General features: G+C 44.8%; 1 protein-coding gene across 1 annotated transcript in view; it reads left to right on the top strand.

The window, feature by feature from the left end:
- BUB1B (BUB1 mitotic checkpoint serine/threonine kinase B) overlaps window positions 1–13,758 on the top strand; it is a 236,482-nt gene that overhangs the window by 179,639 nt on the left and 43,085 nt on the right. The window contains exons 21-23 of the mRNA XM_030213704.1: window positions 3,566–3,656; window positions 5,895–5,988; window positions 10,566–10,840. Coding sequence (XP_030069564.1) covers window positions 3,566–3,656; window positions 5,895–5,988; window positions 10,566–10,840 — 460 coding nt within the window. The remainder of the gene's footprint in view (window positions 1–3,565; window positions 3,657–5,894; window positions 5,989–10,565; window positions 10,841–13,758) is intronic.

Here is a 13,758-nt window from a genome sequence, read left to right as displayed (position 1 = left end):
TTTGGGTCAGTGTAGGCTCGTGGTTCGTGTCAGTCGTGGCTGTGAGGCATAGATTTGGCTTTACAAGCATTTGTACCATGCATATTTACAGAATTTATTCAAAACTGAAGAATAATGAACAAAACAACAACAACAAAAAGCAAAACATTGCAACTGAATGAATGAGGCAGCAGTACAGAGGCCATGTTTCATGCCCAGGGTTCAAGCTCTGAGAGAAAAACAAGGCAGGCCGGGAGTTGGTTCTGCTTTGCTATTCTATTACTGACTTTCAGGGGACTGCACAGGAGGGGGGTATAGGTCTTCTGAAGAGTTAGTGATTCTCAGTCTCCATCTGCTGGTTGGAGTGCATAACCCAGATGTGCCGGTCTGGAGGGACTAAAGGAAAGCAATTAGCAGATAGGATCTAATTTCTCCTTGCAGCCAGCTCATCCCAAAACTAGTTCAGGCAGGAAAAAAAGAAAGCATTCTTCTCATAAGACTGCCCAGATTCAGGCAGACCAAGAGAACCCTTCATTCAGTCACCACAACAAAAGGTAAGGAGGCACAAGCAGATCCTCATTTTTTTTCCAGCCCATCAAAGTTTAGAACAAAGGAAGTGTAGTCCTTTGAGGCTGTCACATTACATATAAGGGTTCTTCTTCCACCCAAAATTTAAAAAAATCCAGCAGATTCATACAGTTCCATACTGCTTTTAAGCCCAGTTCCAGCTGTAACATAGTAGATGACGGCAGAAAAAGACCTGCACGGTCCATCCAGTCTGCCCAACAAGACAAACTCATATGTGCAACTTTTTGTGTATATCTTACCTTGATTTGTAACTGTCATTTTCAGGGCACAGACCATACAAGTCTGCCCAGCACTATCCCCGCCTCCCACCACCGGCTCTGGCACAGACCGTATAAGTCTGGCCAGCACTATCCCCGCCTCCCACCACCGGCTCTGGCACAGACCGAATAAGTCTGGCCAGCACTATCCCCGCCTCCCAACCACCAGCCCCGCCTCCCACCACCAGCTCTGCCACCCAATCTCGGCTAAGCTCCTGAGGATCCATTTCTTCTGAACAGGATTCCTTTATGTTTATCCCACGCATGTTTGATGTAGTTTAACATATAAACCTCATGGTGCTCTTATACAACTTTTGAAAGGTTCATTCGGACCACACTGCTATCCTTCAGAAAATAGGCAGAGTCCATTTCACCTCTGGCTTCTCAAATACCACAATTAGAATCACACAAGGCAGTCAGTTTTTTTGTGTTCACCATCGGTCTCCAGAATCTGTGATTCTCCTCATCCCGATGAGAACTCTCACTCTCTTCAGAGCATCCCATGTTCCCATCGATGGAAGTTCATTCGGTGGATATAGCCCTGTTGAGTCCAGAACATATGTTGACCCCTCTAGAAGAACATTCTGTGGAGGAACCTGCAGAAGAGTACTCTTACCCCCAGTTCTGCAGAAAAATCTTGAAAGTACTAATTTCCACACAGCCACCTGTGAATAAGACTTTCATTCCAGTCTTTAGTCCTGTGGTCCCACAATAAAGGTAATAGCAGTACTGGTCCATTAGATACTCTAGGATAGAAACCCAGTCCTTAGGAAACACCTAGTTGGTCAGATTTTCAGGAAATTCACAATGAATATTCATGAGATAAATTGTGAGCACTACTTCCATTGTGTGCCTTGGTTGAGCGTGGCCCAGGGCAGCAATCTGGACTGTCTCTACCCTGGTTGAGCCTGTGGTTCTCCTCCAGGGTAGTGGTGTGTAGACTGTCTCCTCCAATTGAGTTTCCTGAGGTGAACCTCCAATGTTTGGACCAGTAGTTAATTCTTGTTCTCAGTCCTATCTTAGTGGAGGCAGTGGAGACACCTGAGGTTGGGCTCTTGGCAAACTATATTTTCTTAGTGTTTAGTTAACGTCTTTCCAGTGGTAGTTCAAGGTGAGTTATATTCAGGTTTAATAGGAATTTTCCCTGTACCATGAGGGCTCACAATCTAATTTTATACCTAAGGCAAAGGAGGGTTAGGTGGCTTGCCCAGGACCACAAGGAATGTTGGTGGGATTTGAAACTTGGCCTCTCTGGTTCCACAGTGTGCTGCTCTAACCACTAGGCTACTCCTCCATCCAGTGGACAGGCACACACACTTTTAACATTCCTAAAGTGGATACTTTAGTGGCTGCAGCTACATGCAGGGTTATCATTGCCCCACCATTGCAATGGTATTTAACAACTTTCAGGATCAGCACATCGAAATCCTCTTATAGCAGGCCTTCTTTATCTCCATGTGCACTGTGTAAGCATTGGTTTGGATGTGTGGGGGGGGGGGGGGGGGGGGGGGGGTGGATCTCGCACGGACCCTGTTAAGCTGGATCTAGCAGCTTCCTAAGTTTTTGGAAGTGGTACATCTGGAGCCGGTGGCAGGCTTCTAGACCTTTCTTTTGGAGCAAGCTTTCTCAGAATAGCCTTGGCTTCTTCCTACCCTGATTAGAAAGGGGTACTTCATACATGGGTGGGAAAATATGGGATATAAATGCTATATATAAATAAATAAATGTCTGGACTGGTTTTGCAGAGTGAAATTGGAGGCATTTGTTCTTACCTGTTAAACTTCTTTCTTTTGAATCCTGATAGAGCAATTTAGAACCCTCACAGGAAGTCTATGGCTGCCAAGAGCAAGTCCCTTGAAGTGGAGGCTCCTGAGCTCATATTGAATTTTTTCCCATAGAGGGAACTTGATCCTCTGCCATGTGCAGTTTTTCAATTTCTAATGCTCTTCTTTCCTGGTGGGCCTGGGTAGAGGGGGAATTGTGTATGTTTTCAAATTTTATAGTTGGTATTTTGGGTTTCTTCATTCTGTTGCTTTGACATTGAGACTGACGAGCACCTAAGCTGCTCTGCTCCTATATACTAGTGATGTGGTCATGGAGGCCATTTTTATCTGGAGCCCCTAGGGCAGTAGTGAGTGGAGTTTGCTCCTGGATGACCACTAGACCACCAGGGATATTAAGGTAGGAATGGAGGGAGAGGTTTGGTCTGGAGAGAATTATTCATATTGGGGAGAGGGGGACCTTCTCATGTGGGTAGAATCAGGAAGGGGGTCAGGTCTTGTTGGGGGCGGGCCAGATCTTGCTGGGAGGAAGGATTGGAATCGGGAGTGGGGGGAGGGAAGATATATTTCCTTCTGTGGTTCATGGCCGATATGCAGCTGGACCTGCAGAAGTGTCTCATACAGGACCTAGCTGAATATTGGCTGGGATACGCATAAGCTTTGTTGGACAAAACTTATCCTGTCAGCCCTAGATATTCAGTGCTGGTGTCTGGACATAGCCCGGCATTGAATGTCCGGTTTAATTTAGCCAGTGATGACCAGCATGTTAAAAAAAAAAAAATGCTGATTGCCGCTGGCTGAATATTGACTGGTAAATTCCTGTTGAGCTCAAGCTTCAGGGACTGGAAGAAGCAAACTGTTATCTCGTACATGGAAGGTGCAGTTATGATGGAATTAACTGGAAGCATAGAACTAGCAAATGACGATGACATGCACTTACTGTGAGACTTTCATCCCCAGATCTGGACCTGTGTGCTTCCACGCTCTCTGGTCCCATGACTACGTCCTTTACTGTATTTGATGAATCGCTGCCAGAAAATCGGCTCATCAGGTAGGTTTGTAAGCCAGTGTTCCCCACCTTTTTCAAGCCAAGGCACCTCTGCGTTAATAATGTTGTATCATAGTAGCTTCCACAGAGCAGGCAGTGTGATTATGGGAATTGTTAAAAACAATAACAAAAATAACTAGTGAAAACTGGAAAAGTTCAGCAGAGGCTCAAGAAGGGGGAAGAGGAGGGCAGATACCCATAGAGCAGGGCCTGGGTATCTGTGCACTGCATGGTGCCTGTTAATTCCCACACTCTGGAGCTCTTGATGTATCCAGGAAAACAAGGTATTTGACTACATGTGCTCGGAAAAGAACTATTGCTGGTGTTTTGTGTTGGCAGTGAGATGCTGAGAGAAGAGCCCATGTACTGCTCTGGGCTTGAATATCAGGTCGTAGGGACTTTCTTCTGTGGCACACTTGATAGGTCTAAAGGTTTACTAGCATGCCATGGCACACTGATAGGGAAGCACTGTTGTAGGTCATCAAGACTGGGGCTCGCTGATCTTGTGCATGGAAAGCCTAAAGTCCCAGATGTGGGGCACATATGGTGTAATTGGGCTCATATTGGGGGGGGGGGAGGAGAGAGAAATAAATGCCTTCTTATTCTGCTTGAGTAATCAGAAATCACTGTGCCATCTTCATTGGTTGTACAAAGATTGCCCTGCATATGCATTTAATTCCAGTTTTAGGGCCAGAAACCTACAATGATTTTTCTCCTCTTGTATCTATGGGAGAATGTTTCATAAATCTTGACCCTTTATGAGGTTTCTCAAAACAGCTATTTTAGTCTTTGATTAACAGGCAGTGGATATTCATACACAGATTTGTTTTAAATTTTATTTTTAATATACTGTGTACAATATTTTAAAATTCTGCAAAATTCTTTGATTATTTGTAGTGTTTTTACACATACTTTCCATATCTTAAGGCCTAAAGGTTCTTCCTGCCTTTTCCCTCCTTCATCTCCAGCCACCCCTTTCCATCTCACTCCAAATGCAGCTGTAATGCCCATCAAGACCCCTAATTCTTTCCCCAAAGTCTTCTCTGGCATACAATACACCCACCTCTCATTCTCCCTCTCGTGAGGCACACACCCCTACCTCTTATTCTTTCTTTAGGCACACACCTCCACCTCATTCTTTCTCCTCCCCAGCTATCATTCTATCTGTCCCCCACCCTCCCCATGGCAAACCTTCAAGCTTGATCTCTCCTCACACCAGTGGCACACTCTCGGCTATCTCTGACACCTCTCATCCCCATAGTACACTCTTTCTCCAGACTCTTCTTTTTCTTGCTCTTTCCCCCTCAAAATCCCCATGGCGCACACTCAGCTTTCACTGTTCCCACAAAAATCCCTATGGTGCACACTCGGCTTTCACTACCACCCCCTCCCCAAGTAGGGCGCACGCTTACCTTGCTCTGCCCCCCTATGGCACACTATCATCTTGCTCTGCTCATCCTCCACCCACTCCATGGCACACTCACCTTTCTCTGCTCCCCCCCCCTCTCCATGGCACACTCACCTTGCTCTGGCCTTCCTTCCTATCATCCCCATGACACGCTGTCACTTTGCTCTGTCCCTCCCTCCCGCAGAGATCATGCAGTGGGAGGAGGAGGAAGTGAACTGCTGCATATTGGGTCACTTACTTCTCCTGTGCCTGCCTAGATCTGACTGTTTAGGTGAACCATGGGGTTGAGGGGGAGGGCAGAGCAAATGAATGTACCTTAGTGCAGCAGTTCATTTCCTCCTCCTCTTGTCGTGTGATCTCTGTGGGGGAGAAGGGAGAGACCCAATGGCGGCACTTCAAGCAGAATTTTGTATGAGAAGTGCAGAATTCTGTGCATTTGTGGGGGAGGGGGATTCTCTGCGAATTCTGTGCTGTGCAGTTCCACAGAATTCCTCCAGGAGTAAAGCCTGAAAGCTATCCAAGCAGTGTATGTTCTGGTATAGTAGGTACTTTGATGACTATCACATTGCTTTTTCATTTAGACATGCTGTCTGTTGTGATCTGCTGCCATTATTAAGATGGACTTGGGGAAAATCCACTGCTTATTTCTAGGATAAGCAGCATAAAATGTATTGTACTGTTTTGGGATCTTGCCAGGTACTTGTAACCTGGATTGGCCACTGTTGGAAACAGGGTGCTGGGCTTGATAGACCTTCGGTCTGTCTCAGTATGGCAACACTTATGTTGTTATGTAGTGTGCAAGTCATCTTTGTGATAAAAGCTTGTCTTTTTAGGCTTTCTGCACCTTGTGCCAGGCGTCCTCTTGTGCCAGTTTCTAAACCTCAAGAGCCCGTTACCCCTAAGGGAGGAATGATGCCAGAGGTCTTGGTAAGGATTGTAGTTCTCTTCTCCCTCAGAAAAGCGAAGCATATAAATAACTTTGCTGTTTAGAAGAAGAAAGCCATTGGTCTCTGTATGTCCTTTCAGTGCTTGTGGTAAACAGGCTGTAAGACCTAACTGAACACCGAAACTACCAAGGTCATGATCTCCTTTCTGCTGCTGTTAGTGCAAAACATGGTTTTGATATACAGTGGAAGAGTGTTTTATTTTTGTAGCTGGCAACTAAAAAATAATAATCATAAGTATTCAGAGAATCAAATTCTAAAATGGTTGATTGGTGATGAGCATATCTTTGATTATAGAGATCACTGACTTGAAACACAGAGATATACTGGTTTTCTGGGGCGCTATCCATCCTATATCACTATTTCCAGCAGGCAGATGGACAGACATCCTCTAGCTCCTGGATTCCTCTATTAGGGGGTCTCCTGGGCAGACTAGCATGGGGGGAGAGGGGGTCAAGGCTATATGCCAGCTTTAGGGGGCATACCTGGTCACCCTGGGTTTCCCACTGCCCCTGTTGGCTTACTTTTCCCTTTGCTTCTGTTCCACAACAGCTACTCAAATACAGCTCAAAAAAAGAAAAAGAAGAGTGTTCTGGTGGTTTTGAAGCCAAAAACACAAAACAGGTAGAAACCTCTACGTGTAGTTCAAAGTAAGAGTAGAGGATGCCACAAAACACAACCAGCCAACGGGATGAAGTCAGAGTCCTGGTGGTTTTGAACCCAGGTCCTTGGCTTTATTATTTTTCTTTTGTCTCGGCACTTGTAGAATAAGAAAGGTGTCTGTAAAAAAAAGAAAAAAAACCCCACCAAAACCCAGAGTGCTAGCAGCGGTTATTCTAATTGCAGGAGCCTGGGAAGCGGTTAGCTAAGGACAGGCTCCGGGAGAGGCTTCAAGGGGCTTTTTGCTGTGGGACCATGGTATGCAGCTCAACGGCAGGGGAAGTGTTACCTTTTTTTTCCCTGGTGTCGTTCCTGCCTTTGCGGATTTCCGTTGGCGCTGGGGGGATGGTGGCAGAGACCATTAAAATGCTGCTTCCATTACGGGAAGTGTCAGGCAGCGTCCGGTCTCTGGGGGGCTGCTTCAATTTGGCCTGCAGTGGAAACTGCAGTTGCGGCTGACAATATGGTGCCTTGCGTGCAGGGTGTTGCGCACTCTCCCTTTCTGTAGGCCGACACGGCTAAACTCACGACCACCTTACCTTCAGAGCAGCTGGATCTGCTTTCACACCACAGCTCCTGGGGGGGGGGGGGGGGGAATGTTTAGCCCAGCTGAACCTGGCCCCTTGTTGGAGGGGTGCGGGGATGGTGTAGTCTTTGTGGCTGGAGGCTCCTTTTTCCCTCAATTTTGTCCTACTTCAAGAGGACAAAAATGCAGTCCGGGGTTTTTGCTGCAGAGCACCCTTGGAGCTCTTTCTCTGCCTTTGCTTGATCCTCCGGAAAAGAGGAGGCAAATAAATTCACTACCATAACCATACCAAACGTTTCCCTTCCCGTCTCAAATACATTGAAAATTCTTGGAGTCACCCTTGACCGAAATCTGACACTCGATAACCACATGAAGAACACAACCAAAAAGATGTTCAACTCCATGTGGAAACTTAAAAGAGTAAAACCTTTCTTCCCGAGGCACATCTTTCACAACCTGGTACAGTCAATGGTGCTAAGCCACCTGGACTATTGCAACGCACTCTACGCCGGCTGTACAGAACAGAACGTCAAGAAACTTCAAACAACCCAAAATACTGCAGCCAGACTCATATTTGGAAAGACAAAATATGAAAGTGCAAAACCCTTAAGAGAGAAACTACACTGGCTCCCACTTAAAGAACGGACCACATTCAAGATCTGCACGATTGTTCATAGAATCATCTACGGAGATGCCCCAACTTACATGGTAGACCTCGTTGACTTACCTCCCAGAAATGCTAAAAGATCTGCCCGCACATTTCTTAACCTACACTTCCTGAGCTGCAAGGGATTAAGATACAGACGTACACATGCTACCAGCTTCTCCTACTTGAGCACGCAGCAGTGGAATGCACTTCCAACAAATTTGAAAACAATTAACGAAATCACTAACTTTCGCAAATCTCTGAAAACCTATCTTTTCAACAAGGCCTACCACGAGAATCTATAGCTTGACTATAACACCTCACCACTCCACATTACTCTGAATAACACCTCTTTATAACTGTCTCCTTAGTTCTTCTTTGTCATCCTCGATCTCATTGTAATTCCAATTGTATTTCTCTATCCTGGCATGGCGCTGCCATAACAGGTCTTTGTAAGCCACATTGAGCCTGCAAATAGGTGGGAAAATGTGGGATACAAGCACAATAAAAATAAAATAAATAAATAATTTGGTTCTAGTAGCTATGGACTCTGCGCGTCGAGTTTCAAGACCCTTTTTTTCTGGTTTTTGAACTTGAAGGTTACAATCTGAACGGTTCCTTCCTTCTTGCCTAAGGTGGTGTCCACGTTTCATATCAATCAACCACTGTTTCTCCCGTCTTTTGTGTGGAAGATTATCCACTGGGTTTTGCGATCCTGCTTTGTTTGAATGTCTGTTGGGTGCTTCTACAGTATCTGAAAGTGACAAATGATTTCCACTGGTCAGACCATCTGTTCTGAGGGTGGGGCCCCGGAAGGGTCTTGCAGCTTCCAAGGCGTCTTTGGCTTGTTGGATTAAACACACGATTATTTTGGCATATGTGCTGGCTGGTTGCTGGGCCCTGGAGGCAATACAGATGCATTTTACACGCGCTATGGCAACTTCCTGGGCGGCGTCAAGGAGTTTTCTTTCCCTGGACAACTGTTGGATGGCCACCTTGGGCCTCTCTGCATTCTTTCTGTAAGCATTATCATTTGGGTGTGGTGGTGCGGCGGTTCTTTCTGTGGTCTTGCTGGATCCCCCCCACCTCTTTAGGGACCTGCTATATCCCACTCACTATTTGCTGTTCTCATCTGCTGCTGATGCTAAGGAAGGAAAAATTATGTCTTACCTAATAACTTTCTTTCCTTTATCCCACTGTCAGCAGATGAATCTAGCATCCCTTGCTCTCTGCTGTGTTTGGAAAGTTTTGACTTGCTTACAGGTAGGAAGTGCTGTAGGGATGGTTCTTTGGCATCATGATGTTTCTTTTCTTTCTTTTTTTTTTTAACCCTTGTTCTACATGTGTTGAATAAAAAAAAAAAACCCAAAACAATTTTGGATGGTTTGGCTGTTGTATTTGGCTCTGGTCCTGGTGGCTGGGACCGCAAGTAATGTGGCTGGAACAGAGGGCCACCGAATGGACATCGATGTCCGTACAGGGCTACGGGCATGTCCTGGGTGGGTACTGGGGCGATTTGGGGTCTGTCTTGGCAGGCTGCTTTGGTAGATGACATACTGGCTTTTCTGGGGAGCTATGTGTCCTATATCACTGTGTTTCATGTCGGTGATCTCTATCTCCACCTGCTGGTAGATGGACACAATGCACCAGTTGCTGATTTCATCTGCTGTGATTAAAGGAAAGAAAAATATCAGGTAAGACATAATCTTTCCATCCATATTCAAAATGCAGGATTGTAATTGTCAATTTTCCATATGATTTTGATAGAAAAATGTATTTTCTGCTGATCCAGGAAACCCAGATCTCAGCAGGTGACAGTTATAAAACAAATACAAAAGATGAATAACAAAATAAGATGGATGATATAAAACACTACTTTAGGGCATTGGAAAGAATTAAATTTCTGCAAATCATTTTTTTTTCTTGATCATTACAAGTGTAGGCTTTCCCTCATCTGGCGTGTATCAGATGGCAAGAAGTTCTCTAATCAAGTGAGAAATGACAGTTCCCTGATCCAGTCATTAGCTTGGTCTCAGGATAGGACCAGCAGCATACTGAGCTGGAATTGCACTCTGTGTGACACGCCTCCTGATGCCCCTGCCCTGTCCTGCTTGGCTCCCTTTCCTCTTTTTTCCTAGGTTTCCTCCCTGCTCTCTGAGCCACAACCAAAAAGAGGAGACAATGGTCAGGAGCAATTTTGGTGCCTCTGCCTTCCTTGCGCCCTGTATGGCTGCACTACTTGCACAACCCTTGGTATGTCCCTGCCCAAACCTGTTGGACAACACTGCCAGTCTAGTTTTCAGGATCCCCCCACAGTTGAATAGGCATGAGAGAAATGTGCATACACTTGGAGATTCAATACAGGCAAATATTTCATACATATTCGTTGTGGGTATTTAGAAAACCCAACTGGCAATAGTGTCACTAGGACAGAATTGAGAGCTACAGTTTGCTTACTATTTATTGGTTCAGCACATAGTTTGGGGTACATGCAGTGTTTCATATGCATTTTTAGGATCTTCCAACCTTGGATTTGAGTCCTTCATATAGTGACCTTAGTGACTAGCAAAGTTAAATAAAGCTAATAACAGTCATGTAGTGTAAGATATTTTTGGTATGATAAAAAGGATGCCATTCTTTCATTGATGGTGGAGGCGGTGAGGAGCAGTGCCTGCCTGAAAGCCAGGTCATGCCATTGTTATAAGTTTTGTTTTCTGTGGCTTTTTAGGATGATCTTGCTGGAATAGAACCTTTAAATGAAGAAGTAATTGTCACTGAATACAATGATAAAACCCTGTTCCCTATCCCAGAAGACACATGTGACTTTATGAGGGCTGCATGTGTGGTATCAACTCCCTTTCATGGTGTAACAGCACAACGAGTTGAGTCTGAGCCAGATTCAGACGGGACCATAAAAGAGACTGAGACACAGTCGCTCATTGAGCGAACTCCCAACTGTGAGGAATCTTCCTTCAACCAAGCTCTTGATGTAAAGAAGCTGAGGTAATGAGAGTAATGGTGCTTTTTAGTATGTTAAACTGTTTTCTGTGATGAAAAGTTAGAAGCCATAGGTATACTTCTGTATTTACTTTTTTCTCCCTGTTTTCTGTTGCCTCCTTTTTCCACAGGAAATTTGAAGGAGTATTTTATTCTTAGTCAGCAGCAGCATATGAATTAGAGAGCTGCACGGGAACGGGGTCAGCTGGGGTCTCCTCCAGGTCCACGGGGGACCCTGTGGGGATGGATGCAGATCTGCGGGGATGGACCCAGGTCCTGCAGGGTTCCCGCAGAAGCATAGAATGGGGTTTTCTCCCCCCGCCCCTTGCCTCAGGACACCCTCTCCGCACGTACCTCTATATACCCTGGTGGTCTAGTGGCCTCTTGGGGGCAGGAAAGATCACCATTCTTTACTGCCCCGCTGCTGTTGAACTGCGCGCTGCTACCACTTCTTTAGAATGCTGCCAGGACTTCAAACAGCGACCTTGCAAGACTTCCATGGAAGTCGCGCCAGCCATTCTAAAGAGGTGACGGCAGTGAGCGGTTCAGCGACAGTGAGGCAGGAAAGAATGGGGGATCTTTCCTACCCCAAAGAGACCACTAGACCACCAGGGTGTATAGAGGTACGTGCGGGGAGGGCAAAGAACAGTGAATTTTCATTTGTGATTGGGGTGGTTGCCTGCAGAAATTTAGAGGGAGAGATGGAGACAAGCATATGAGTGGTGGGTGGGTGGATTGAATGGAGTCGTTCTTGATTGGGCGAGTCGTTTGGGTGGGAGTGGGCTTTAAAAAAAAGTGGAAGGAGGGATCTCGAAAAAAGATTGGGAAAATAGGTGCGAGGGGGCTGGAAAAAGTATGTAGGGAGGAGGCTGGTAAAGATATTGGGAAGATAAGAGGGAGGGGGCCATAAAAAAAACAAGGTGGATGGAGTGTGGGTGCAGGGAGGGAGGCTGAAAAACTAGTGGTAAGGGGGACGTACATGGAGGGGGAAAGGAAAAGGGGAAAATAGAGCACATGGGATAGACATGAAAGAGGGACATGCTGCTCATGGATGTTTGATTTTTTGAAAATGTATATCTTTTTAATTTTTTTATATTTAGCAGAGTACGGAAGAAAATGCATTTATGTTACTTTTACCAGTATTTTCACTGCTTATAGAATCTGGATTTTTTTTTGGGGGGGGGGGGGGGGTGTCAAGGTGACTGAGCTGCGGGGTGCGATGTGTCAGGGCTGGGTGCGCCGCGGCTGGAGGAGATTACTTGTGTCAGGGATAGGTTACATTTCTCTTCCTGTGCACCTCAGGGTTATGTCCGTTTACAAGCAGGTGGCAATAGAGAGCACAACAACTCATTTGTAGGACGGTGAAGCTCCTAGTGAGACAGTATAGCTTTATCTCCAGCAGGCGGTGGATGGATCTCCTATCAGCTCCTGGTTTCCTTGAAGATTGCTGGCTCCTGTTCCTTGTTCAGTTGAGACCGGGTTTTTTTTTTAGGCTGCTGGTGTCATAGTGGGATACATCTGGTAGTGCCAGGTCCCTCCCTTCTCCTGCCGCTAGCTTCTCCTTCCTCTCAGAGGGGGAGGGGGTAAAGGGACAAGGAAGAGACAGCAGAGGTTTGTTTTTCTCTCTGTTACAGTCTTTGACTGTAAGTGGCCGTTTGCTGGAGGGGATTGAGATTTGGGCCGACAGCACCCAAATTCATCATTCCCCTGTGGAGAAACTTTTGCCTTTTCAGTTTTCAGCCAGTGGGGTGAGTACTCCTTTAATTTTTAATTGCCATCAGCTCTGAGGTTTACCGTGGCTTTGTTTCTCCCTGCTGCTTGTTTCTTTATTTCCTTTCGGTGCCTGTTTTTGGGGTTGTTTGTTTTTTTCTTGGCAGCGGTTCCATGGCATTCAGGGATATGTGGTGTCAGGACTCCACATTCTGGGCAGTTTTTCACAGTGGCAGGAAGCAAGACATACTATCGAAGATCTGAAGTTTTTTGTCTTCAAAATATTCAACAAAGATTGGAGGAGACTCAATATTGATTAAAAAATTACTTCAGGAAGAACAGAGGCTTATTTTTACTTTCCAAACTGTTGCACCTTTAGGTATCTTGGTATTGACTTTACACCTTTTTTTATAATTACCTATACTTCTGCTGGAAAACATCTGTTCACCTTTTTTTGGAAAAAGCTAATAATAATCTTTTTTAATTTCTACAATAGAATTTATATCTCTGAGTTAAGTACAGAATGTATAAATTGGATTTTTAGAAGCATAAAACCTATGGCTAGAAGATTCTTATTGTACCCACTGAGGTCTGTTTGTCATTTTCCTTATGTAAATGTTTATTTTTGCTTAGTAACTGTTTGACAACTGTTTGATATTTTAGGCTCCTTTTTATACTGTTCAGAAGATGACATTTTTATTATTTTCACTATTTTAGTTTTACATATATGTACATCTGTACTTGTATATCTTTTTATGGATAAACTGTCTTTTATCATGCATACGTTAGGTTTTAGTATCTTTACACAGCAGTCCTTAAGGAGTGCACGCTCAAGTTTTTTTTCTGGCGAGAGACACCGTTTTTTGTCTTGTTTTTGTTCCCATACCGCATGAAGAGAGTTTTTTGGCGGTTAGGATTGTTGTGTTTTCTTGTATCAAAGACTATATTTTTATCTACATTGCTCGCAGTGCTTTTTGTATTGACAGAATCGCTGCTTCTTTATTCTTCTACTGAAAATTGTTTACCCTTTTGATATTGCGTCTTTTTAAAGGTATGTAAATAACAATTCGTCTCTATCTTTTTGTGGACATTCCTTTTTTTCAATGTTGCGTTTACACATTCAGCTTATCAGTGCTCATGTCATTCATGCGAGTTATATTTTGCACCATAAGTATGTTTGTTTTTGCTTTCAGGGCCCCCTTTTCTTTGTGATC

This window comes from Microcaecilia unicolor, chromosome 9 (assembly GCF_901765095.1).
Source record: "Microcaecilia unicolor chromosome 9, aMicUni1.1, whole genome shotgun sequence".
NCBI classification, from domain to species: domain Eukaryota; kingdom Metazoa; phylum Chordata; class Amphibia; order Gymnophiona; family Siphonopidae; genus Microcaecilia; species Microcaecilia unicolor.
This window is presented reverse-complemented; position numbering and strand designations above follow the sequence as displayed.